Source organism: Hyaena hyaena, unplaced genomic scaffold, assembly GCF_003009895.1.
Source record: "Hyaena hyaena isolate Hyena2069 unplaced genomic scaffold, ASM300989v1 scaffold_964, whole genome shotgun sequence".
Lineage (NCBI taxonomy): Eukaryota > Metazoa > Chordata > Mammalia > Carnivora > Hyaenidae > Hyaena > Hyaena hyaena.
The window spans coordinates 513,085-540,533 of NW_024081597.1; the positions used below are offsets into that span (position 1 = coordinate 513,085).

The 27,449-nt window shown below is 44.2% G+C and overlaps 1 protein-coding gene across 1 annotated transcript in view; it reads right to left on the bottom strand.

Annotated features, from left to right (window-relative positions):
• Positions 1 to 8,858: 8,858 nt before the first annotated feature.
• The window catches only part of LOC120223178 (inactive heparanase-2), a gene marked incomplete at its 5' end in the record, with an annotated part of 160,844 nt that continues 142,253 nt past the window's right edge, over positions 8,859 to 27,449 (bottom strand). The window contains one exon of the mRNA XM_039221205.1: positions 8,859 to 10,234. Within this exon, the coding sequence (XP_039077136.1) occupies positions 10,069 to 10,234 (166 nt within the window). The remainder of the gene's footprint in view (positions 10,235 to 27,449) is intronic.

The following is a 27,449-nucleotide window of genomic DNA, read 5'->3' on the forward strand; positions in this document are numbered from 1 at the left end:
GGGTTTGAATTTCTACTTTCCTAATGACAAATGATGTTGCATTTCTTTTCATGTGTTTTTATGCCATATGTAAAGTGTTCAAATGATTTGCCCATTTTAAAAATGGGTTGTTTCTTATTATTACTTATATGATTTCTTTATATATTCGGATAGGAATTCTTTATCAGTTATCTGTTTTTCATTTTTTTGGCCAGTCTGTGGCTTTGTCTTTTCATTTTCTTTACAGTGACTTTTGTAGAACAGAAATCTTTGTGCTTTTTGTGCACTGCTTAAAACATATTTGCCTAAACCAGAGTCACAAAGATCCCCTCTTATTTTTTCCAGAAGTTTCACAGTTTATTTTGCATTTAGATCTGTGACCCATTTCGAGTTGATTTTTGTGGAAAGTATGAGAGAAATGTTCAGGTTCATTTTTTTGCATATGGGTATCCAATTTTTCTAGCACCATTTGTTGAAAAAATATCCTCTCTCCATTAAATTACTTTGACACATTTGTCTCGAATAAATTGACTATAAATGTGTGTATCTATTTCTGGGTTCTCTATTCTGTTCAATAAATTTAGAAGGATTCAGGTCACACTAAGGATTTTACTGATTTTCTCAAAGAAACCACTTTTGGTTTCAGCAATTTTCATTGGTTTTTCTGTTTTTTATTTCACCAATTTCTGTGCTGTTTACTGTATCCTTTCTTCTATTAACTTTGGATTTAATTTGTTCTTTTTTTTAGTTTCTTAAGGTAGAAACTGACCCATTGATTTTAGACCTTTTGTCTTTTTTTTCTAACAAAGGAGTTTGCTGCTATAAATTTCCCCCAAGGTACTGTTTTATCAGCACTCACTTTTGATATGTTTTATTTTCGTTTTCAATTAGTTCAAAATGCTGTCTGTTTTTTCCTTAGATTATTTTTTGGCCCATGGATTATTTAGAAGTGTGTTATTAATTTACAATGATTTGATGGTTTTTCAGGTATCTTTCTGTTACTGGTTTCTATTTCAATTCCCTTTGGTCAGAGAATATGCTTCATGTGACTTGACTTCTTTTCAATTTGTTGATGACCTAGGATATGGTCAATCTTGGTGAATGTTCCTGGTGTACTAGAAAAGAACATGTAGGTATTTTGCTTTTGTTGGGTTGAGTGATGTATAAATGTCAATTAGGTCAAGTTGGTTAATAGCATCATTTAAGTCTTCTATCTCCGTAATGATTTTTCTGTGTACTTACTCTGTCAAATATTGAGATAATGGTATTGAATTCTCTAACTATATTTATGGATCTATCTCTTTCCCCTCCCAGCCCTGCCAGCTTTAGCTTTATATATTTTGAAGCCCTGTTATTTAATACATAAACATTTATGATTGTTATGTTGTCTTAATGAATTAGCCCCTGTATCATTAGGAAATTACCTTTTAATCTTTGACACTATGCACTGCACTAAATCTACTTTGTTTGAGAATGGTATGGCAACTTCAGCCTTATTTTGATTAGTGTTCACATGGCCTGTGGCAGAGTTCAGGACATGCTGCCCCAAAATGCAGCACTTTGGGATATTGGTGGTTGTGAGCTAAAAGCATGCTGACCTTCCTGTTCCTTCTGCAAGCAGGGATGAAACTCCCGTGGGAAAGAGGCCCTCCCTATCCCAGGAGGAAAGGAAAGTTCTTCTCACCAGAGAGGGAAAGTCTAGGCAAAGAGAAATCTGTACAAAGAGACCTGGTTAAAATACCTCTTACCTTTCTTTATTGTTGCCATGGAGTTTAGTTACTTTTCCACAATTGCCAATCTTTCTTGAACCTAGTATATAAGCATTGAAGAGGCCTAGCCAGTTATTTGGATCTTCATTTTTCTTGTGGGGGCTCCTCTGTTCATGTCAAAAATCACTAAATAGGGGCACCTGGGTAGCTCAGTTGGTTAAGCGTCCGACTTCAGTTCAGGTCATGATCTCACGGTTTGTGGGTTTGAGCCCCACATTGGGCTCTGTGCTGACAGCTAGCTCAGAGCCTGGAGGACTGTTTCAGATTCTGTGTCTCCCTCTGTCTCTGACCCTCCCCTGCTCACACTCACTCTCTCTTTCTCTCTCTCTCTCTCTCAGAAATAAATAAAACATTAAAAAAATTTTTTAAAAAATCACTAAATAAAATCTCTGTGCTTGTCTCCTATTTCTCTGTTTTATGGCAGCCTCAGCCAGAAACCCTGAGAGGTAAAGACATACTCCTCCCTGCATATGTGCTCTTCCGTCCTTTACTTTTAACTTACTCATGTTTTCATATGTAAAGCACATTTTTTTTTTTCAGGCAGCATATAGTTGGGTCTGATTTTTTATCCAGACTGACAATCTGCACCAGACTAAGAACACCTCACATGAAATGTGATTATTACTATGGTTTAAAAGCTATCAGTCATTATCTTGCTATCTGTGTTGTATTTGTCTTGTCTTTTCCTTGTTCCTTTTTTGCCTTCCTGTATGCCTTTAAAAACATTTATCAGGTACTTTTATGATTCCATTTTATCTCCTTTATTGGCTTCAGGACCAGGACTGGGGTGAGGAGAATGACATGCTCACCTTGAGTGCGGAATTTAAAGGGATGGAAAAGGTTGGTAATCGATTTAATACTATTTCAATTAGTGGTTTTAAAAGTCAAAACTAGGGGTATCTGGGTGACATAGTCAGTTAAGTGTCCAACTCTTGGTTTTGGCTCAGGTCATGATCTCATGGTTTTTGAGATGGAGCCCTGGGTCGGGCTCTCAGCTGACAGTGCGAAGCCTGCTTGGGATTCTCCCTCCCCCCCCACCCCAAAACCTCTCTGCACCTCCCTGTGTGTGCTCTCTCTCTCAAATAGAATAGATTTATGTTCAAATCTGTCATCTTACTATTTGCTATTTGTCTCCCTGTTCATTGTTTCTTTCTTTTAAATCAACTATTTAAAACTTTTTTTAATGTTTATTTATTTTTGGGAGACAGACAGAGTGTGAGCAGGGGATGGACAGAGTGAGAGGGAGACAGAATTCGAAGCAGGCTCCAGGCTCTGAGCTGTCAGCACGGAGTCCAACATGGGGCTCAAACTCACAAACCATGAGATCATGACCTGAGCCGAAGTCGGACACTCAACCAACTGAGCCACTCAGGTGCCCCTAAATCAACTATTTTTTATTTTGATTCCACTCTCCCTCCTGCCCTCATTCACTTAGAAATAATACACTCTTTTAATATTCTTTTAGTGGTTGTCCTAGAGATTAAAACATGCTTCCTTGACTTATGAATGTTTAATATAAATTGGTATTTTTATATCTTCCTTGAAAATGGAAGGATGCTAGAATACTTTCCCTTTGCCTGCTTTTAAAAAAAATGTATGCTACTGGAATGCATTTTTAATTTTCTCTGTATTTTAAATTTCATGAAACTTTTTTTTTAACGTTTATTTATTTTTGAGACTGAGAGAAACAGATCATGAGGTGGGGAGGGGCAGAGAGAGAGGGAGACACAGATCTGAAACAGACTCCAGGCTCTGAGCTGTCAGCACAGAACCCAACACGGGGCTCGAACCCATGAACCGTGAGATCATGACCTGAGCCAAAGTCGACCTCTTAATCGACTGAGCCACCCAGGAACCCCTCATGAGACATTATTATTATTATTGTTTTATATTTATTTAGATTTCCCCACATATTTGCCATTTATGTTGTTAGAGGGCAGAGATTCCAGTACTAGATGCATCCTACCTGGATAGCAGTGGAACAACAGAGACCGTTTTCTGCTAAAATTTAGCCAGGAGTAGCAAGACTTAAGAGGATGGAAAGAGGCAAAAGAAAGCTCCTTTAGGTCATTCTGAAGTATTAAAAAGAAATCCTTTGAATTCAGGTATCCTCACACATGATCGGCAACACTCACTTGATGACACTCAACTAGAGGGACCCAGTATCATTGATAAATTTTCTCGTCTCCCAGCTGTCCGTCAAAGTTTTGGGTTCCTTTTTCATGTATGTCTTAGTCTGTTCAGGTTGCTATAACAAAAATACCATAGATTGGGTGGCTTATACACAACAGAAATTTATTCCTCACAGTTCTGTAGGCTGGGAAGTCCAAGATCAAGGTTTCAGCAGCTTCAGTGTCTGATAAGAGCCAACTTTCTGTTCATAGGGACCTTTCGGATATGTCCCCAAGCAGTGGAAGAGTGAAAGAGAAATAAACAACCCCTCTGGGGTTTCTTTTATAATTCCACTCGTGAAGGCTCATCCCTCACAACCTAATCACCTCCCAAAGGCCACACCTCCAAATACCATCTCACTGGGAATCTATCACACAGGGTTAGGTTTCAAGATATGAATTTTGGGGGAAATCAAAGACATTCCACTTATAGCAACAAAATATAATTGTTGAGAAGTGACTGTCCAGCCGGGGACTTTATTTCTGAAGCCCCAGTATCTAGATGGGACCATGTAATTGACTTATGGCTAATGGATTTGAGTGGAAGGAATTTATGCTAGGTCTAGGTTAGGGCCCCCAAACTACTCCCACATGATTCTCTTCCTGCTGCATGTTGATGCCCAGAGCAATGTTGGAGGTCACGTGCTAAAATGGCAGACAGCCTACTGTCTGGATCCCTGACAGACTACGTGGCATGGAACCACTATTTACCCCACTACCACTAATTGAACTTCACGTGATCTGTTAGCAAGAAATAAACGTTATGTTAAACCACTGAGATTCTGGGGTTTATCTGTTATTGCAGTTAACAGTTACTTCAACATCGTCAATGACATCTAACTTGAAAAATAAAACTTAATTTCCACTTAGAATACTTGAAGCAGGGCTTGTGGGGAAGAGGAAAGTGGAGAGAGCAGCACATCATGAAATCAACGATATCCATCGTGTGTTAGTTCACTGGGTGAAAATGTAGTGTGGACAACAGTGCCCCCCCCCCGCCCACAGAACACCCCGAGAACAGAAAGTTAAGAGTATTCACATTTTATTACTTACAGAATGTTACCTCAAAATAGAAACTACCTCATGGACCCAAATTCTCTGCAATCGCCAAGCTCATATAAACTTTAATATAATCTGTTTTTTGGAAGCAAATATTAACACCTGTTAAAATCCCCTGCAGAAAAAGAAATTTTTCCTGGGAGATGTTCCTGCACTTACTTTGCCAACCTCCAGATGAATAAAACTTAGGTTTTTGCTTCTTCCAAAAATACAATTTATTACATAACATTTACAACTTGAGAAAAAAAATCCTAGAAATATTTTCATGAATAATAATTAGAAAAGTTCATGATGTGGGCTATAAAGAAGGGACCCTTTTCTCTGCTGGTGCATAGGACATGGGATTTATTCAGGAGACAGTCATTTGGAACTTGGTCAGCTCCTCACAAATCTCCCAGGGCTCCTAGGGGAGGCCTCTCTGGTGTTTGGAAGGAAGTGGGGACTGAAGCAGTTAGTTTCTTGTATTTTAGCTTTCTTGTTTTAGAGTGATCTCTTCAAGTACTACCCCTATGGCAGTGGATTTATTATTTAGTCTGGGAAGAAGAAGAGAAACTTCCAAATCTCTCAGTGGTTGGAGCAGGCTGGCAAGTGATCTCAGAGGCAGTGCATGCATGTGTGGGTGCTGACTGGCCTGCCACTCACCTCCAGGACTTAGAAATATCCGGAATCATCACCTGTGGTGGATGGTGGTAGTAAGACTGATCCTTTACAGAAAAACACATTCCATTTATAGCACAGGCGGGTTATAGCCCTACTCACTACTCTGGCTGTTCTGGGTGAAGGCACTGCTAGGGTTCTCTGTAGACACACAGGCTGGCAAGAAAGCTAGCTGTGGGCAACTTGGAGGTGAGAAAAAGTTGACCACTACCAGTCCAATGAGAGAGAGCACCGTGCAGTGAGAGCAGGCTTTGGAGTCCAACAGATGTGGGTTCGAGTCCTGATTCTGACTCTGTTTATCCAGATGGCCTTGGACAAATCACTTCTCTGGTCTTCCCCAAACAGTCACCACCCGGGTCTGGGCACAGGAAGGTAGTTACAGACGCTTCTTTGTCCCTGTTAGTGGAACTCAGAAGCAGTGATTATAAAACTCCAGGTGTTTGGGCTTTATAAAAACTGTTTTTATTTGTGAGTGCCCATTACTATCTTATTTGCAATTTTAGTACATCCCGAGAAAAGATTGCAAACAATTCTACAATTAAGACTTAATTCCCTCTCAGTACAGCAGATTTCCCTGCCCTCTGGGTTGGGAGTTCGTGGCAGAGGGAAGGCCATGGAACTGGAGAGAAGTTAGTGGAAAAGCAGTGGGCAGTGTCCAGGCTGGTAGGGGGTACTGAGGTTAGAGGGAGGGGATAGTGGAGGAACCTTGTTACATAAATGTTTATGTATTCTTCCCTTGCTTTCTCCAAGCCAGATGTCCATTATTTTTGGATGCTCTCTTGATACTTCAAATTTTTTAAGTCCTTCTCTGTCCTGGTATTTTTACTGTTAGCGGTATCCACCTGGTTCACCTTTGCTTCTGCTGGATTTAAGCACTGCCCTCTTGTTTTCTGAAGTAAAGCCACTCTCAGCGGATTTCCATGGTGAATCCAGCAGCTGCATCCCTCTCAGACACAAGGGCCTGGAGTGCAAGGGCAGAGCACACCTGCAGAGGCTGGGCGTGGCCTGGAGCACCGGCCCAGCCCTGCTGGGTCCTTCCCACTCCCACCTCAGGAGGCCTCAGCAGCTCCTGGTGCTGAGGGCCTGCGGGAGCCTTTCAGACGGAATCCGCCAGCAACCTCTGCCATTCTGGAGGGTACAGGGCTTGGGCCCATCTGCCCTGGGGACTGGCCAACTACTGGGGAGGGGCTGGGGCTACAAAGGCGATTGGGAACTGCAGTTCTGGGAGTCCCAGGCCTTAGTCTCACTGTAGCCTGGTTCTGGGATTTTCAAGCGTTTCTCCTGCCAAAGATAAGCTAATATCCCACAGTTGCAGCTTTTTCAGGGCACTATAAGAATTGAGACTTTTCTTCACGTAACAATGAGAATTTGTTCTGAGCCTCTGTGATAAGAAAGGAGAAAGAAAATCATTCCTAGAGGCAGGAAGAGCAGAAAATCATTTCAACAAAAGGCACAGACTTCTCATTATACCTTACTATGCTTTCAAATAAGCATTTCTGCAAGGCCATTCTTCAGTTTAAAGTAAAGTGGTTCCAAAGTCTTAGAAGATCGTGGTCTTGTTTTAGGAGGAAAAGTCTGCTCTGCAAGGCTGGTGGACGAACCCTCTTGTTCCAGGACCCAGCCTGGCAAGCCTGCTGCCCTGACGTGCATTGCGATATAATGTTGAGTTTTGCCACAGGCTGTCTTTTGGGGGAGTGTGATCAGGGAATCCCTTATAAGAAGTGATCCCTACTGGTTCAGGAATTATCCTCCACTCTAAAATGAAAAATCCAGGACAGATGCCGTGTACTGAAATCCCTGCAGAATACGATGTTACTGTGAGTTTCTCACTATCCTTTGAATAATGCAAATACTTCTTCCATGAGACAGTTGCAAAGTTAGAATTGCAGGACCCCAAAGATACATTTCAGTGATTCCCTTTCCCTTTATTAACTAAAAAACCAAAAAACACAATAAAACAATAAACCAAAAAACCAAAACTTAAACCTCTTGGGAGCATTTAATACACAGAGAAAGAAAAAAGAAGCAGAAACTGCCTGTATTCTGCACGCTTAGAAGCTTAGTGAAGAACCAGCACTATTTACACAAAGTGTGCTTGCCCAGAACTCTGGACATTTGGCTGCAGTGAATTAGCAGCGCCTGTGGAAAGGTAAGGGGGTAAGGCTGTGAGGTGAGCGACCACTGGGCGTGTGGTTAAGTGAGCAGGCTCTGGATTATTCTGAGCTCAGCAACCCACTCCCCTGGGTGGCCCTGGGTAGCCTATGAACCTCTCTGCGCCTCACAGGAAGGTGGGGGTGAAACTGGTGACTCCTTCAGGGGGCTACTATGTTGGTAAAGCAAACTAGCCAGGGCCAGGCCCACAGGGACAGTCACTCATGTCATCATCAGGAGCCTGCAGCTATGCCTGTATGGCACATAGGAGAGATTTTGATATCTGCACACATTTTTTAAAGCTTGGGGAAACAACTTGTGTGTCTCTTTTCCTCTCTCTTCTGCACTCGGGGTGTCCTCTGACTCTGCTTTGTTTGCTTTCTACCCCGGTCTTGGCACTTCTCTCTCCTCCCCTTGCAGAGCTGAGGCTTCAGCAGGAGGTCCCTGCTTCCCGAGAAGAGGAGGCCCCTGGATCTCCATCGTTTCTGGGCTGAGCACACCCTGGCTAGGTCCAGCCCACTCATTGCCCCCCACGCTCCCCCCTGCCCACTTTGCTGGCTGTAGCACACACCTCCTGCACCTGCTGACAAACACGTCAAAACCAAGTCCACTCTGCCTCGTTCATAGACTGAGCCCATTGGCTTCCTGGTTCTCCCAGCTGTATCTCCTGGACTTGTGTAATCTCCCTTGTGTAATCTTCCTCCCGTGTCTCACCTCAGACCTGGCCCTGTCCTTAGCCTTTTGGGCATCTTAGGCATCTGCTTGGCCCCTGGCCTCAGCAGCCCTGGCCCTCCAATCCTGTACTCTCTTAACAACAGAAACTGGATCACTCTCTTAATTGGAACCCTCTGACGTTGTCAAATATCTCCTCCTTTGAAAAAGTGCCATTCATGTCTTTTATCCTGAGAAAGAAAATCAAACCTACGCAGAAAAGACAGTCATTTCCCTGGCAGCTTATTGGAGTCTTGCCCCTTGAATCATACAGAAGGTCTTAATCATGAGCTTTAAATCAGTCTGCTTCCCCCTACCCAACTCCAGGGCTTCCCACCCACCACTTCACAGTTCCCCATCAGACCTCCGCCTCCAGATTACCCCTTCTCCCACGGGGTGAGCCCAAAGCTTTGTTCTGTGCTCACACTGGCTGGTCTGGGGTAGCACAGACCTGGTCATCTTTCATGACCAGATTAGATTTCTGCCTCATAAATGCCATTGAGAAGCACAGAGCTACTTAGGAAGAGGCAGCAAGGTTAGATTCAATTGTGTCTTACGTGATGACTTTAGATTTACACAGTTTTTTATGGTTTTGGTCAAACAAACCATGAAAGGCTTGGCCTACAAGCCCTTAAGATTCCCTCAGATTTGATGCAGGTCTAAGTATTCGTTTGTTCAGCTGGGGTGTGCGTGCATGTGTGCATGCATCTGTGTTTGGTGGTTCAGTGTGCTTTCTCTTCATACTAAAACTCCCTCCCAGACACATGACTGATGATGATTGCTTTTTGTGGTGCCTAATACGTTGTTCTCCACTCCATGAATATTGTTACCTGACTCCCATTCCAACCCAAGGGGAATCTGGATTCACAGAGGAATAGAACCCTTGGACAAGATCTGGAGTATGATTGCAATTTTACTTTTGAAGCACCCGTTTCCCAGAGGAGTAGCCAGTGATGGATGCCACTGTCAGAAGCCCAGATGCGCACACTCATACATCAGCCAGGAAATGACATAAACAGCGCACCCAGCAGGCCGGCGCCGACCCACCCACTTGCTCCCCTGTGGGAAGAGAGGTGGTAGGAAACCCAGGGCAGCAGAAGGGAACAGGCCAGGGAAAGGAGGTGGGAGAGGACCGGGCTCTTGCAGGCCCACCTGGTTCTTTCTTTCCTCATCTTCTGCTGAGGTCAGCAGTCACGGGCTCAGGGCCATAGCTCTATTGCTATGTGACCAGGATCACGAGAGCTGTTTCCTTTGTCCTGGGAGCGGGCCATCAGCTTGTTTTCATGGTACGTGCACATGGGTACATACAGCTCTACACACATACCTTCATCCTTACATAGGTACAGGTGATGTCTATATTTTCCTTCGGGGCGGATGTGGCCTACCTAGGCTAAGCTCATGCTATGGCATTTGTCTCTTTGGAGAGCAAGTCTGTGCTGATTCCAGCAGGACTGGGCAGCAGAGACTGGTTTGTTGCTAAGAAGATGTCTGAAAAATAAGGACACTATTAGGGCAGGAGAGTGGAAAGCAGTCCAGCAGGCCAGCTGGTAACTTGGGAGTGTGAGGGTGATTTATCGGTAGCGGCAGGCCAAAGCGTTGACATTCTTGACCACGTAAAAGCCCATGGTAACTGGAGGGATGACCAATGTCCGGCCGGCCCGCAGGGGGCGGGGCTTCAGCTCTGGGAGGGTCCCATCGTCCACCATCACTAAGGGCTGGCCATTCAGCTGCACTGACCTGCAGAGAAGAAAAATAGCAGGGGCTTGTTATTCATCATCCCAGCAGAGCCTGTCTGATATTTGCCCAGCCGTCACTTACTGACACTTGCTGTGCCCAAGTGCTCACCTGGGTATTTTACTTTTAAAAACTCATTTAAAAATTCTAGCAATGCTCTGAGAAAGAAATTGGCACTATCCTATTTTACCTAGAGTGCCTAAGTGACTTGTCCAAGGTCACACAGTCTAGGTCTGGGAGCCAGGATTTGAACACAAGAAGTCTAGTTCCAGAGACACAGCATTTAGACAGATGAGAAGTCAGCAATGCAGAAGCTGAAAAATGTCTTATGCCTGTTTTTTAAAACCATAATAGCAATTCTGTTTGGCTTTTTACCTAAAGCATTTTTTCCTGTGGAGTGATGCAACCTCTTATGATGGTTTCAGAAATCTCCTACTTAGCTGGTGTCTTTAATTTATTTGAGGGATTTGAGAATTAACATCATGTCACTTGTCTAGGGTTGTTCTGAAAGAGGACAGAGACATTTGGAGACTCCTTTTTCTAGTCTAAGAGTGAGTTTTCATATCGAATATTTAACGGATGTTTCTGTTTTAGCAGCACAATGGAGAAGGTGATAAAGTATGCATTCTTTAAAATTCCAGTTCACCCATCCTGCCTGCTTTTATTGTTCTGTGTATCAGCCATCACCAATCCTGGAAAGAGGGCCGCATACGGAGCGCACTTGGGAGAAAGGGAAATAGCTCATCACCCATCCTTGGCCTGTGGTACAGAATCCAGAGAACTTCCCAGCTGTCCCTGACCCAGAATGACTCGTACAGCCATGCACCCAGATTGAAGCTCCGTTTTCTGGGCCAGAAGAAAAGGCTAGAGCCAGGCCACCAGCTGGAAGTAAGGCTGTGAGTCACCCTCAGAAAATCAACATCGCATAGTGATGGCTGTTTTGGGCCCTTGCTCAATCTCCAGCGTGATAACTTTGCAGTGATATAATCTGAGCTGTAAAGAGACTGAAACGTTAGAAATTGATACAGAGGTCTTTGTTTCATGTGCCTTGTGTGCTGTGAATGACAGATAGGTTTAGAGAGAGATAAGCAGACCTCCGCCCAGCAGAGCAGCACACTCCCCGAGAGGAGTGTGTTGTGTTCTGATCCCAACAGAGAGTGAGGCAGGGAGGCAGGTCCAGGCCTGTCCCACACAGGTAAGTTTGGGCCTGGTCCAGACCTGACAGGCCAGAGGGACAGCCGCGCTCCACTTGCAGGAATGACTGAGGAATGAAAGAGGGAGCAGGGGGCTGAAGAGCGAGGCCTGCCTCTGGAAAGTGTGGAAGTAGGAGAACCGAGATCTGGTAAGTGTTGACCTCATCAAATCTGCAAGGTGCTTTTGCTCCAAATGTGACCCTCTCTGGTGAAGACAGTCTATTCGTCTACTCATTAGAGTGGGATGCAGGATGAGGAGAAGGGGTCCAGTTGCAAAAAAAAAAAAAAAAAGCCCCAAAACAAACAAAAGTAACAACAACAACAACAACAACACACCAGAACAGGTCTTCACAGTGTATTTTCATCATTTTGTTCAGGTGGTGTGAGTATCCAACAACAGACATATGCACTAACAAATAAACGTTCAATAATGTAATTAATCTTTCCAATGACTACTCAGTTGACATCACTGCTCTCCTTCAAAACCTTCAGTGGCCCTCTTACACAGGGAGTTGGGTGCAAGTCCCTCCCACTAAGGAATTTAGCTTTGCGTGGTCCCAGAGCATTGGTATCTCTGGGTTCTGGGAAGTGCAAAAAAGTATGATAAGCAAGCCTTTGAATTTCTATATTGTTATCTTGGGACAGGCCCCATTCTGATTCCTTGTTGGTTATTTCAAAAGCTAACCCAGAACCAGGGAGCATTGTTGAGATTCTGGACCAATCTGTAATTCCAAGAGCCCAGTCACTGACTTGCTAGGCAGTCTGGCAAATCTCTTCGCCTCCCTTCCTGAGGTTTTCTTATCTGTGCAACTGCTCTAGGCTGTAGGGCCAGAGACATGAAATACAAAGTATGAAGGTGCTTTGAGAGCATAACAAACACATAAGTGGGACATGGTGTTTTATTAATTTTTTTTGCTGTAGTTACGGGACACTTATTGGTCCTTGTACTTGACTGCTCTTGGGAGTGACAAGTTCATGGCTCTTTCTTAAAGCCCTCTCTTCCCTTAGCTCTCATGGGACACCTCTCTCTCTCTCTCTCTCTCCCCCCTCCACCCCCGCCCTCACTCCCTTGACCCTCCATTTCTGCATGTGGTTGCCTTCTGGGGGGGCACTACTGGCTTCTACCTGCCTCTCAGATGCTGGGGTTCTCAATGCTTTGTCTTTGGATCTCTTCTCCCACATAGCACCCCCTCGCTGAGTACGTTTACTCACACCCAGGCCTTTGATTGTTATATACATCAGTGCTTCCCAAACCTGGCCTAGATCCTTCTAACTAATGTATCTCCACTTGGCTGTCCCCCAGGAACTTCAAAGTCTCTATGTCTAAAGTCAAAATCTTCTCCTCAAACCCTGTCCTTTCCTTTGCCTTTTTTGTATTGGTAACACCATCTATCCAATTACCTAAGCCAGAAAGCTGTCACCTGGGACTTTGCCCCCAATTCTCTGTCAGCGGCACTGAGTCCAATCAATTCTACCTTTTAATATTTTTCATATCTGCTTCTTTCTCTCCCCTCACTGCTACTATTTTAGTCCAGAACTTTCCATGTAACCCATCTCTCTGCCCCCTGCCTTGCCTTCCTCCTGCTGCCTGCCACACTGCCGACAGAGCAATCAATTGCTGTCACTGCCTTAAACTCCCCGGCATCTCCCCGTCCCTTCCACTTTCACATGGACAGCGAGGCCTGGCCCCGGCTAGCTCTACAGGCTCAAATTCTGCAAGCACTCCTTACTCCCATGCTGAGTGGCTCACTGACCTTGGGGGGTGGGCACAGGCTGAGTTGGCAGTTAGAACCATGAATAAAGATTGTTTCTCAATGAAAAGATAGTTAAGACTTGCAATAAATGAAATAAATATTTCTCAAATGAAAATGTAAGTAGACACTGTTGGAAATAAAGTATACAACTTCATTTACAAGTACAGTAAATATTTTTCAAATGTAAATACCAGTACACTTGGGGTTAATAAGTCACAAGTTCATTTAAAATTTTTATAAAATTCCTAACAGATTTTTTTTTGGGGGGGGAGGAGGGGAATATGATGTGCTTTTTTCAAGCAAGGGATTTAAAAGGACACTTACTATAATGGGGGAGGCCCGTGACATGTGCTGACATCACAGAGGAACCATAGTCCTTTTCAAGCCCAGTGCCCTCACCGGGCGTGACCAAATTCAACACCCTGAGGTCCCATGTCTGCAGGGCCCCTTCCTCCTGGAGCACAGCTTCCTTAGCCGTGCTCTGTCAGACTCACCACACTGGGTCTTTGCAGAACTCCTCAGGTGCTGCCCCCTGTGGGGAACCTTCTCTGAACCCTAGCTGGGCAGGAGCCCCAACTCTGGACTCTTGTTAATCCCAAGCTGATAACCACCTCACTGAACTGCAGTGTCTTTCTCTCTCACTGGGCTGTGAGATTGGTTAGGAAAGGGATCGTGTCTTTCATCCCTAAATCCTCGGTGCCCAACAAGGTGTTTGGCATAGAGGGATGGAATATTTTGGAACAAGTGAATGAGCTCTGAGGCTCTTTTGCATCACTTCTGATCTTCTAGGGTGGAGTTTCTCCAACCTGAGAGAGGCTCCCTGGAGGGCCGCTGAGTGTCTTTACAGATTTCATTAACCTACCAATTACTCTCGCTTTCAGTGGTTCTGGAGATGTTAGATAAGACCTGAATTATCGCTGATTCTCAGTCATTCACCAGATAACTTATCCCAGCCTGACGCAAGGCCATTGATCATGGATAGTATTTTTTATCCTTAAGAAAGATCCATAAGACCATCTCTTAGCTAAGCCAACATGAATTAATTTGGTGAGAACCTGAGTCCCCATACATCCTCATCTATAAAGTTCCTCCATTATAAAGACAGATCATGTGCTTTACCACCTCCATTCTATTTTTCCTGCTGACATTTTTCTTTTAATATTTATCCTGTTACCCAGTGAAGTCACATTTTGCTAAATATTACAATAATCCTTCATTTTTATGAAAAATTTGTAAGTTTAAAAATAATCACATTGATGATAAAAATCACTGATTAGCACACAATGTCTATTCAAAAGGCATTTTGCAGTGATTTCATTTGACTTTTGCATTTAGTCTTTCCAACAACCAACTGAGGTAGGGATTAGCATCCCTATATTACACGTGAGGAAATCAAAGTTTAGAGGCGCTTCAACTTCACACAGCTAGTAAGTGGTAAGGGTGAGATTTGCAATGCTCCCTCGTGATTGCTACAGAGCCCTGTGAAGTACATGGGGCAGTTATTAGTATTGTAACTTTGCTTACTGAAGTGAGGTCAGAGAGGTTAAGTGGTCTGGGCAAGGTCACATAGCTAATAGGTGGCTAAGCCAGGTCTTGGATTCAGTCTTCTGACACCTCTTTCTACTATTTGGTGTTGTGCTCCAATTCCAGATGGCACTCACCAAGATCATGTTTCTTTATTTCAAAACCTTACCTTATCATATTTCCATCATATTTTGGGATCTCCTCCACTGCTCATGACTTTTCAAACCAAGTGCTAAATGATTTGGCCTATATTGGACTATTTTCTTAATTCCCTAGCTGCTGAGGGCATTTAAATTATCCAAATATTAGGACAACTGCGTTTTATCACCATTTGTTTTTACAAAGTCTGAGTTACTTTTGAATTCCTAAACTTGTTTTCTTTATTTTGCATGCTATTTGACATGGGATTCAATGTGTCAGTGAGGAGTCAAGCCCTCTGCTCCCCCGGTCTCTCTGGGAGTCCCTTGCCCAGGTCACCCTCCTTCGCCCCACCACCTGTCTACAGTCTCTGGTCATTATGTCTTGCCCTGTTTCTTGCTAGCCCTGGATACAAAAGCAAGCTTTCAACTATTCTGAGGTCCCAGAGAGGCAGGTCTAGTGAGCATGCCCTTTGCCAGTCTTGAAGATAATATGCTAGACTCTGGTCTGGCTCTGGCTGACCTTGTGGGGGCAGAGGCTGGGGAAGCCTGTGTATTATTGGGAGCAGGCTTGAAAGCTGTGTCTGCTTCTGGCTGGTATATTTGGGACCTTGAGTGGGAGTTGAAGGGACTTAGAGAGATAATCATTCTGCCTCAGCTACTTTGAGGGAGTGATTTGCCTTCTCTGAGCTTGGGTTTCTCCATGTGTAAGATAGACTAGATGAAACCTCAGATTCCTTTCCTCTTTTCTTAGGTGGGTTGTCCAAAGCCTAACATCTAGCTTGAGGCAGAGTTTAATGTGAAATTCAGAGTGATCCTGCACAAATAGAAATGTGATCCTGGCATTCACCTACTTAGTGTTCAGTAGTTCCCTGCTGATCTCAGAACACTGTCCAAAGCCTTTACAAGACCCCATAGGCAAAGCCTTTTACTCACTTCTCCAGCCCCTTAGAGAGGCTCACCCTAGTTCCTGCCCATTCCTGCTCCCCACTCCCACCACCTCCTGTGATTCCATGCTGCAACTTCTCCAAGCACAATCTCTGACCTCAGAGTTTGTGGACATGTTGCTCCTGCTCCCTGGAACCTTCTACTCCGTCTCACTTCCATCTGCCTTTTTCTGGATAATTTCTCCTATCTGTCCTTCAGGTCAGGTGGTGCTTCCATATGACCCCATACTTCTTGGGTCTCTGCCCTCATCACAGGGTATTAGCATTGTTGACTGCTTGTCAGTCTGTCCACTAGACAGGAAAACCATTGTCTGTTCCGTTCATTCCTGTGCTCTCCCTATACCAACTTACATAGCGGGCACTCAGTAGAATAAGGATTGGAGATAAATATGGGGCAGACGAACCTAGAAGGAAAAGACACCAGACTGGAGAACCCGAGACCGGAGTTTTAGTCCAGACTTCCAGCATGAAACGTACGGGCCTGGACATGGTCTCAGTCTCCGGATCGTTAAACCATGAGAGACGGGGAAGGTGGGAAAGAAGGAGTTGGGATCAGGGGAGGGGCGGAAGGAGAGAGAGGAAAGAGAATGTATACGAATCTGAGCGTGTGTAGTCACCAGCTCTGCTTGCTCCTCACTACCCCCACCTCCTAGTCGGACTCTCGCTCCAGAGTGCTCCCCTGGGCGCCACTAGAGGGCACTCTTGCTCTACACAACAGTGGCGGAGAGCCGACTCGGCACTGGCTCCCGGGCAACCAGAGCACGAACGTTGCCCAGACAGCCGGCACACGGTCCCCGCAGGGCCCGGAGCGTTTGGCCTCCCGGAGGAAGAAACCACAGGGTCAATCAAACCCCAACAAAAACTTCGTTGCGGTCCACTTGGCAAGGGGCCCACCCGAATGTGGCCAATATGAAGGAATCAGGCGCATCCGGGCTTCGATTCCCGCCGGGGTGCGGGCTTCTCCGCCAGCGTGCAGGGAGGGGGTCCGCGCAGGTGTGGGGCTGGCGGTGTCCGCGCGACCCAGCGCCCCGCTCTCCCGGCCCGGTTCCCGACGCCCCGGTTTCCCCGCCGCCACGCACCTGTGTGTGCTTTACAGGCCCTCGAGGCTGAGGCCCCGCTGCCCTCTCACGGCCCCTTTGCTGAGTTAGGAAGCTGATATGCGCAGTGCCCTGCCCTTCTCCGGGTCAGGGGCAGGTTAGAGCCTGGAGGTTCAGGACGGAGGGGCCTTGCTCCTCTCCCCTGTGCCAGGAGCGGCAGTTTATCTGGGGGAGGTTAGAAAGGAAGTTCCTTTGAAATGGCCATGAGTGATCGCTACCCCACTGACGAGGGCTGCTCAGGAGTGGCCGCAGGCTGGTGTCACCCCGTCTCTCGTCTCACTTGCTCAGCTGGAGCAAAGGCTGAAGGATGCTCATTACCCTCTCAGGAGTGCTCCTGCCTCAGGGGTTCTGGGGAGGATTTCAAGTGTGCCCTGAAGCTTTCCTCCTGCGTACTTTTTGCCTTGCCCGGAATCTGGTAGACTCTGTCAAAAAGTCCAGCCTTCCCTCCAGGCCCCATTAGATGTGGCCGCCTTCCCAGGAACTTATTTGATAGTCCCAGCTGGAAAAGAGGCCCATTATCTGCAGCTCCCTCTTTAGCATGTATCCTTCTCAGCTTTGTATTATCTGTGTGCTGGGGTCATTTTGCATGCAGACCAAACTGTTCTCATCTTAATTTTCAGTAGCATGTGGTATGGTAGCAAGAAGTAGCAAGTCTTCTTGCTTCTGAGAGTCATTCTAATTAACGTTTGTTGAGTTCCACTCAGTCATCCTCTCTAGGAGTTCTCCTGATTGGACACTCCAATCTCTTCCTCTGTTGTTAGTTAGAGGAGATTGTACAAGAGAGAGCAAATGGAGATGAATGCTTCCTGTTTCCCTCATGCCTCCAATAGCCCACATCATATATGAAGTTCCTGGCCACTGAGACGTTTTGAGGTTGATAAGATCATTTGCCCTTCATCCTGTTCTTTGAGGGGCATACTGAAGCAATGAGGAGTTTCGATCTGGCTTCTGTACACTGGGACTCCTTCATGCAAGCAGAACTGGGGGATTTTATAGGTGAGTTGTTGGAGATATAGGCTTTTCCTGTTTGCAGTCAGGTTTGGGGGTCATGATTTGATCTTTGTTCTATCCAAGTCTGTGTAATAATGGTCCAAGCCATAATGGGATTCTACCATGTGCTTCTAATGGCTTAAATAACTTAGCACATTTGGCAGACTAGATGAGAGCCCAGTGAAGGAATCTGGATTTATACTGATATTGTTAATTCCCAACAGATGGGCAAATCATCTGGGGGCAGTTTGGGAAGAAAATCTGATTTTGCGACCATCTCAAGGCTCCATGTCATAGGCATATCATACTCAAACCACAGGACACAAGAGGAACAGCTATAAAAACTATGGGGAGACTTAACATGTGGTTAACTCCATTCCCTTCCCGTTGTAAAGAATCAGTGCCATGATGTCCGACATTCATTAGTGGTATGTAAGGGGCATTACTCATATCCCTACTGTTCTCTGTGTTGCATAAATTCAATTGTAGCAGACATGGTCCTAACCTTACCCATAAAGACAGAAAGCCCAGAAACATGCAAATGTGTGGTCAGACACACCATAGTTAATACATTACACAAGGAGGGAGACAGGAAAATCACACTTCTTGGCCTAGATTTGAGGTCTTCTGCGTTCTAGTCCTATTATATTTTTGTGGGCTTTCCCCTCACCTTACAAAGCATCCTGCATTCCAGTCATATAAGATGATTTGCTACCACCCACCCCCTTCAAATAAAATGGGCCTTGAACTTTTATACTTCTGAACTTTCAGTAATCTCATCCCACTGTCTGGAATCTCCTTCCATCTAGCAGTTCCTAGAGGTATGGCTCATCCTTCCAACTCCTGCTGAATGCACCTCAGCCATGAGGACCTCCCAGATTACCAGGTCAGAAGTCATCTCTGCCTTCCTTACACTCCCCTCTCCTATATTTACCCTCCTGCGGTCTGTCTTATCTTTTTGTCTTAGTCTCCTTAGTGGCAAGAGAGCAGGTTCCCCGAGCCCTAGCTGTGTGGAGCTGGAGGAGACAGTGTGGGGGTGAGGAGCATATCATTTATGGGCAGTCTGTAGGGGAGATGAAGAGAGTCAGGAGGGCCAGTGTCTGCATGCATGTTTGCATGTGCATGCACGTGCACGTGTGCACAGATGGGTTTTCCATTTGTAAAAGTATGAGATCAAGTCCATAAGCCACACCCCAAATTAGTTCCATCATTCTAAAGTCACAGCTCCCTGGATACCTATTCACATATGTTAAATCAAGGGAACAAGTATCTCGGTTTAATGGGATTTTGATAAACTGTTCCCTATAATATCAGGTGCACTGGTGCACCCTCAAAAGTGAAAAACAGGACATTCCAGGTGTCACAGGCTCTGTTCCAGGGCCCACAGATGTCAAAATGTAAAGTGTGCAGTGACTCTGAATTGTTCTTGCAAGGATGAGCAGAAAAGAAGTAGTCTGCCAAGGGCGCCTGGGTGGCTTAGTCGGTTAAGCGTCCGACTTTCTCTTAGGTCATGATCTCGCGGTTCGTGGGTTCGAGCCCCGCATCGGGCTCTGTGCTGACTGCCAGCTCAGAGCCTGGAGCCTGTTTCAGTCTGTGACTCCCTCTCTCTCTGACCCTCCCCTGTTCACGCTGTCTCTCTCTCTCCTAGAAATAAAGAAAACGTTAAAAAAAAAAAAAAGTAGTCTGCCAAGTGACTGTTGGTGTTTTCGGCAGCTGGTTGGTAGTTCGGTGCTCCAAGCACCTATCCCGGAATGAGCCACATGTCCTGATGCTTGGCAGCCAAAGAAATCCTGACTCAGGGCCCAGGCCCTGCCACAGGGATGAGCTAGATTAAGACTTTTCAGCTCCCTATGTCTTGTCCGTCCCCCAAACCACAGACTCTGGAGGGTGTGGAGAAAGGAGAAGACAAAGGCCATTTCTTCTCAGCCCAGTGGAACTGCCTTCATATTCTGCTTCCTTGCCCCTCAGTTTAGAGCCAAGCGCTCAGAAACATGTGAGTTTTAGCTTAAAGTGCTCATTTACCAGTGTTTCATCTGGGTTATCTGGAACAGAATGGAAATCTCCGCCTGCAGCGAGAGTCCCCAAGTGAACAAAGACAGGGAGGGGAGACCACGGCCTTGATGGGTGGCTGTGCAGAGACAGCTGCTGGGACTGGGCTGCAACAAAATGCATTCTGGAACCGAGGGCAAATGAAAAACTCAGAAAATAACCCCGAGTACAAAGTGAAAACCCTGAATTCCTAAACATCTCGGTTTAAGATGTCAAGTCACTGTAAAGTATAAAGATATTTTATAATCTTCGAATCTGCACAGTGATCTGTACATTACTAATCTAGGAGTTAAAACAAAAACAATAAAACCTTTGGGGAGCTGTACACATCCTTCTACTTAGTCATAGACAACTCCCAGGGGCTCATGGCATGTTCACACCTTTGGCAAAATGGCTTAGTGCCTAGATGAAGAATAGAATCTGGGTGAAATCAAAGATTTCAGCTGGGATTTTGCTCCAGGATTTTCTAAAGACACAGTGGTTCTCGACCTTGGCCACATAGTTGAATCAAGTGGAGAGCTTTAAAAAATACTGGTGCCTGAGTCCCAGGCCAGAGATTTTGGTTTAATTGGTCTGGGGTGTGGCTTGGGCATTGGGGTTTTTAAAGCTCCAGGTGATTCGATGTGTAGCCACGACTGAGCACCGGGGGTAGAAGGAAGAGTGGGGATACGTTTGCAGCTGAGGGTCAACGGGAATCACACAGCTTTCTAACCATCACGTTTTGAGGTTTTTTGTTTTTGTTTTTGTTTTTTTAATAAAAAGAGCTTTTCTTACTGTGTTGGAGTACCATGTCAAGAGGCCATGGTTTTTTTATCCTAAAAGTCAGATGTTAACTTTTCAAAGGCAAGTATTTTTGAACAGTCTGAAGTGAGCATTTTTGCTGCTTCAACAGAACTGCTTCATTTCATGTTTCCCTCTAGTGTGCACACCAGTGAGATGAACACGCTCCTCAAAACACAGAAGGGAAGTGGGCGCGTCACACTTTATGGGAGGAATTAAGGACAGAATCAGAGGAAGCATTTGCACAGATAACGAACTCTGCATTTCTTTAACACTGAAAAAGAAAAACATTGTGCTTTTCTTGAAGGGTAGGTTCTCAAAGGCATTTAGGTTTCTTTCAGGTCCTGGGTTGTGGCACAGAGAGAGAGTTCCCTACAGACAAAAGGTGGTTCAGGTGCGATCTCTCCAGGCAAGAGGAAAGAAGGGGGCTAACTATATCATTCAGCTCTTTCACTGTATTTTCCAGATTATGTATATAATTATTTACTTAGATAATGCTATATACCTTGGTTATGGCTACCATCTCTTTTTGAACCACAGGACACCCTTAAATGAGCACAAGGGTTAAAAGAATCCAAATTCTCTAAGTTTCAATGAGTAGTAAGCTTATGTTAACTAAAGATTTGTAAGGCTCATTTCTCTGTATAGTTATTTCTCTTTATTTTTTTCTACAAACTGACTCAGAGCCTTATGTGTAAGGATTTTTATAAATATACATACTCCTATGTTTTAGATTTGTATTTCTACTTGTACAGTATCTGTTTCAGACTTTCTGAACTGAAACACTAACGTGAACATTGCTGGTTAGACTAGGTACCACCTTCCTATTCACTCGAGGCCAGCTCATAAATCTTCAATCCCAGGCACATTTCCTGCTCCAGCCTCTGCTGCTTCTCTCTCCTCCTAAAGGCTGCAGATGATATGGCCGTGTCTGGAGAGCAGGGCCTTTTCCTCCAGGGAAAAGAGGGCTCCATTCTCATGCTTGCATTTAAAAAAGGGGTCCTCTGGGGCGCCTGGGTGGCTCAGTCAGCTAAGCGTCCGACTTCAGCTCAGGTCATGATGTCATGGTTCGTGGGTTCGAGCCCCGCGTCAGGCTCTGTGCTGGCAGCTAGCTCAGAGCTTGGAGCCTGCTTCTGATTCTGCGTCTCCTTCTCTCTCTGCCCCTCCCCTGCTCATGCTGTCTCTCTCTCTCTCTCAGAAATAAATAAAAAACATTAAGAAAAATTTAAAAAGGGATCCTCTTTTTTTCTGACTTTTTAAAACCAGCGCCTGATGCCCTGTGTGGGTTAACAGCTTTCCTCACACACTGTCAGCTTGAACAGCACTATTGGTGGTCCTTACCTCTTACAGAACATCAAAACGAATTCCAAAGGCATTAAAGAAGTAAATATAAAAAACGAAACAAAAAAGAAATTAGAAGAAAATAAAGATACATATTTATCTGATTTTAGGAATATAAACGCATAGACATACCAGGGGAAAGGAAGAAACTACAAAGTAAAAGATATGTAGATTTAATTATATAAAAAGGGAATACTTCTGTATGTCAAGATAATACCCTAAAAATGGAATAGTTGGAAAGATAGCAAATAAAATATGGGGGAAAATATTTTAACACATCTGATAGGTAGCAAAGGGGAAACTGCCTCATGTTAGAAAAAACTTACAAATCATTAATAAACTGATAACAATCCAAATGAAAAATAAGCAAAAGACATAAAGAATTCATAAAAGCAATGCTGAGACACAAAAAACTTTCAACCTTACTCACAGAATAATACTCAAAGAATTCAAATGAAGATGAGAACATTATTTTTCATTATGAAATTGGCAATGATTTAAAAATAATACTGTTCTGTGTTGGTGAGGTAAACTGGAAATAACAAAATGCTCACATTTCCTACTCCTTCTCAGACCTCTACAACTCAGCTTGTCTGAGGTAAGAAAATTGGAGATACATAAATAGGAGATAAAGTTCTATAGCTCAATGGGTTCTAAGGTATACAGGATAGTGAATAGTCTGGAAACCAGGTCATTTGAGGACTGGTTGAAGGAGTTCTGTGTTTGCTTGGAGATTAGAACTCTACAGGGAAACCTTGAAAAACTGTTATGAAGAAGGTATAGATTTACTCTGCTTTATTTTTCCAAAGCAAGGGTAGAAATGGGAAGAAAACGCCGTTGGCCACATTCAAAGAGGATCTTTCCTACAATCAGAGCTGTCTAGTCCCAGAGTGGGCTGACGCATGACATGAGCAGTCTCAACAAACAGAAGCTGACAGGCTTTCTGTCAGGGACGTTATAGAGGGAACTTTTTGATCTCGAAGAGTACTCCCAAAGTTTTCCTCTATAAAGTCATCTTTTAATAATTGCAAAACTTTCATAAAGTGGTTTATTTTAAGAAGAAACTAATTTAAATAATCCCAGACAAGTGGAGATAATGGAAACCTGCAGGGAGTACATCTGGTCAAACAGAGTTCAAAAACTCCAGGTACCAACTAATAACGGCAGTATAGAGCTTCAACACTTAGATGCCTTGAATCTGCTGACATAAGTGGAATAATGGCCTTTTGGTCCCAGAAATCAGGTCTTCATATTTTGTTTCTGAGTGTGTAAGTGAAGCCTTGGTATAGAATTCTTAGGGTTAATACTTTTCCCAAAGCTCCTTTTACCAGATCTGTCCATGTCCAAAAATAAATGTGGTGCTTCTAGTCATCATCAGAGAGAGATTGTGGTAGGTCAGGTGGTGGCCAGTTCAGCCCTCACACTCGCCAAGCTCTGAATCTGGAGATGAAGTATCATAATGTGATCTGTTCCAATAGGGACATGAAGATATTTTTCAAGTCTTAGCACCTGGGAGTTAGCTTGAGTATTTTCAGAACTATTCTGTTTGGCTAACATCAAATGACACCCTTCTAAAGGCAAGCAGTTAGATGCCAATGTTTTTCTTTGATATAGGATTTAATGAGGGTGAAATCAAAGCAAAAGTCATATCCCAGAGAGATGGAAAAAATAAGCAGTATGTAGAAAAAGAAAAAAAATTATGTTCATTTGTTCACAGAACAGGGACTAAGATTCTGGGTTCATAGGAGCCTTAAGTTTCTTTCAGCTAAAATCATGGCAGCTGAAAGAGAGGCCTGTGCAGATAGGAAATTTAAACATCTAATATAGAACCTATTAACTCTGAAGCAAAAACACTCCACATCTCTCTCATGCCCCACCCACAGCTGCTTCCTGTTAGTTGTTTGTTTCTAGTAAGGGAGAGGAACTCCTTGGGGACAGGGACCTCAAAATCCCCTTCCCCCTCCCCCAAACACCCCATATTAAATAGTTCTTGAAGGCTACTGATGATGTGGGCTGGCATTAGGAAGATCAAGAGACATTCTGAGATGAAGAATTCACATCAAACCTTATGTTCAGACTTTTCCCCCTGATTTGTCTACTTGGGATTCCTGAGGGAGGTAAGACTGCTAAAGGGGAACAAGTTCTGTCTGAAACAAAGTAGGATCTCAATAAAAGGTGATGAATAGACGAAGATATATGAGAAGCCTCACATGCCAGCATCTTTCCCTCAAAGATGTACTTCTGAGCTAGTGCTCCATTAGGTGAAGTGGAGCTAGCTAGAGGTGCCTATGTGTATGGGGTCAGAATATAATAGGCCAAGACCAATTAATTGCTCAAATTAAAGCAATTTATAGTTGCTGCTGGCATTTAATAATGCTTTTGTCTGATAAGAGCATAGAAGAAACAAGGGAATTACCCAATTTGACTGAGAAAAAAATAGCTTTATCAAAATTCTATGACTGGGGGAGGGGTGTCTCGGTAGCTTGGTTGGTTAAGAGTTCAACTCATGATTTCAGCTCAGGTCAAGATCTCACAGTTGTGGGTGTAAGCCCTGAATTGAGCTCCACACTGATGGTATGGAGCCTGCTTGGGATTCTATCGCTCCCCCTCTCTCTTTCTCTGCCTCTCCCCTGCTCTCTCTTGTGCACGCTCTCTCTCTTGAAAGAAAGCCCAGTGAAATTTGAATTAAAAAAACTCTATGACTAGGAAAAAGAATCTTAGAAGCAGGCCACAGAAGAATTTTCAAGAAGGCTCTGAAATTAGGACTTGTGAAGAAAAGTTAATAGAACTGGGGTGAGTTAGCCTAGGGGAGGGAATATTGCTGAGTAACCTGATACTCTTCACATCCATTCTGTGAAGAAACTATGATGAAATGAAACCAAACAGTATTGTGACAGGCTTATCTGTACTGAGTATCTGCCAGTATGTCATTACACTTTTATATTGCTGGACTGTTGGAGTAGCATGGAATTGAGGAAGGTGCACTGGGTTCGGGGCCAGGAAAATGGAGTGCTAGATACTTTCTAGCTCTATCACTTAAGAGTTGTGTGACTCTTTCTTTTTTTTAACATTTATTTATTTTTGTGAGAAACTGCAAGCAGGTAAGGCTCATATTACTAGCTGAGCCATGAGATCATGACCTGAGCCCATGTCGGACGCTTAACCAACTGAGCCCACCCAGGTGCCCCCATAGTGGTGTGACTCTTGAGTAAGTCACTTAATGCCCTAAGACTAATTTTCTTCAATTCTAAAATGTGAGGAAGGCAGGAATTGTTCTATTTTCTTCATGGGGCTCTTCAGAATGTCAAATGAGATAATGCTTATTAAAACTCTTTATTTTTATCTATAAAGTCCCAGCTATAGTGGGTCACAGTGTTCTTATAAAATTAAGTGTTCAGACAGGACTGAGACTGTGGGCATCCCTTCCCCAAAGGTCTTTAAACCTAGAACATCTTCTAGTCTAGTTGGCTTTGCCACCGACTATCTAAGGGTAGGGAGAATGAACCAGATCACTTCTGGTCAAATGTCATTCTGGCCTAGGATTCTTAGCATTTGCTGGTTGCCTTAGGTTACTATGTTAGAATACAACAATCACTGTGATGAAAGTTGCTTCTTTCTTTTCTAATTTTTGGATAGTTTTCCCTTCAAATTGGAATTGAACAAGATACATAGGGCAGGACACTGGGATGTAACCAAACACCTGTTCTTAGTTTGGCTTTTCCGTAAAAACATGAGTTCTGCTTTTTGATGTAAGTTGACTTCTTTGGCCCAACTTCACGTTGCTTCCCTGTTTGTTAAAAGACATTAGAGATATTTATGTCTTGGGTAGCACTGATTCCCTAGAGGACAATGTTTACTGCATTGTGAGCACATGAGGCATTGGGCAGATTCTCTCTTTTGTGGATGACAGAGATTCCCCAAAGGTTCCCTTTGACCTACCCAGAATGGGAACTATTATTGTCTTGGATGTAAATGTCAGTCTTTCTCTCAGAAAGGTGAGAAACCAAGGAACAAGACAGAGGATGGACTTGCAGCTGGAGATTTCCTGGAGAAAATATTATTGCCACTCCCTCTTATAGCACAGCTTCTTTGTGTGGCCTTTTAGTGGCCTGAGGAAGCTATTTGGCTGGTGACCATGGAGACAACAGGCTCCAAAAGTGAAGTGGGAGTGGGGGAAGGAGAATGGAAGAGAATAATAGAATTTTAGAGTTCAATGGGAAGCAGAACTCTTTTAGCTCAACCTCCCACTGAGTGAGAATCTTGGAGCACCCTGTCCTCAGACTAGGCAAGCCTTTGGAAAATGAGCTCTTTTGTGGTGAAATATTTCTCTTTTAAATTGTACTCTCAGGTTTGCTCTCATTTTAGAGGATTCTAGGCTAAATCTGTCTCTGAATAGTCTCTGAAATATCTGAAGAAAATCCTCATGACTTACCTTATTTTTCTTCTCTGAATTAAATCTATTTTCTTCAGCCAACCTTAAAGAATATGTATTCCAGACACAGAATATCCTAATCTTGTACACACTGCAGTTTTCTAAGTTTTCCTTCTTCCATCCTATAGGGTATAGGGCACCCACATTTTGTCTGTTTCTGAGAATGGGAACTATCTCTCACCTAAAGACTTGAGACTCAAGTAGCAGGCCCTATGATTGGTTCACTCACTGAAATCAGAGACAGGAACCCTCATTTACGGACTTGGATGCCTAGACTGTGCCTGATTGTGGCCCTAAGGGTGCTTCTGGTGCAGTACCTGACATACTTGAGCCCCGAGATCACATGGGGAAACCTTTTCCAAGATTTCAAATAGACCCAGCCCTGATGGCAGCTCCAAGAGAATGAGAATTACCCCATGTTCTCAATCAATCGTGAAAGTTTCCTGGCATCTCTCTACTCCTGAAACCCCAGGCCAAAAAGTCTAACTGGTGGCTTATATGGCACACTGACTTGCTCCATATCCTCTTTCTGGTTTCTCCAGACAAGAGCAATCAAAGTTTCCTCTGCTCCCAGAGCTTCCCATTCCTCTTCTGAGCTAATATGGCTCCAGGCTGCAACAAGGAATTAGCAGACACAGAACACAGAATCTGGCCCTAGAGGCTTATAAAACAGAGAAGGAGACACCAAAAGCTGAAATCACTTCCTTGCATTTCCTTTCATCCTCTTCTGCAGAGTCTGCTTCACCAAAACCACACCTTTCCTGTGAAACCTCCATCTCAGAACCACTGAGGGCTCTTGCACTCATTAGGAGTTATGCAGCAGAGCACTGGGGGCACTAAATGTGCACATGGCAGCCCCTGCTGGCAGCTAACAGTCCAGGATGGCACAGCACGGGGTCAGAGCCACTGAGGTCTAGAACGGGAGAGGTGTCAAATTAGTAGTAGTTTACAGCAGAGAAACAGGCTGAGAGAAT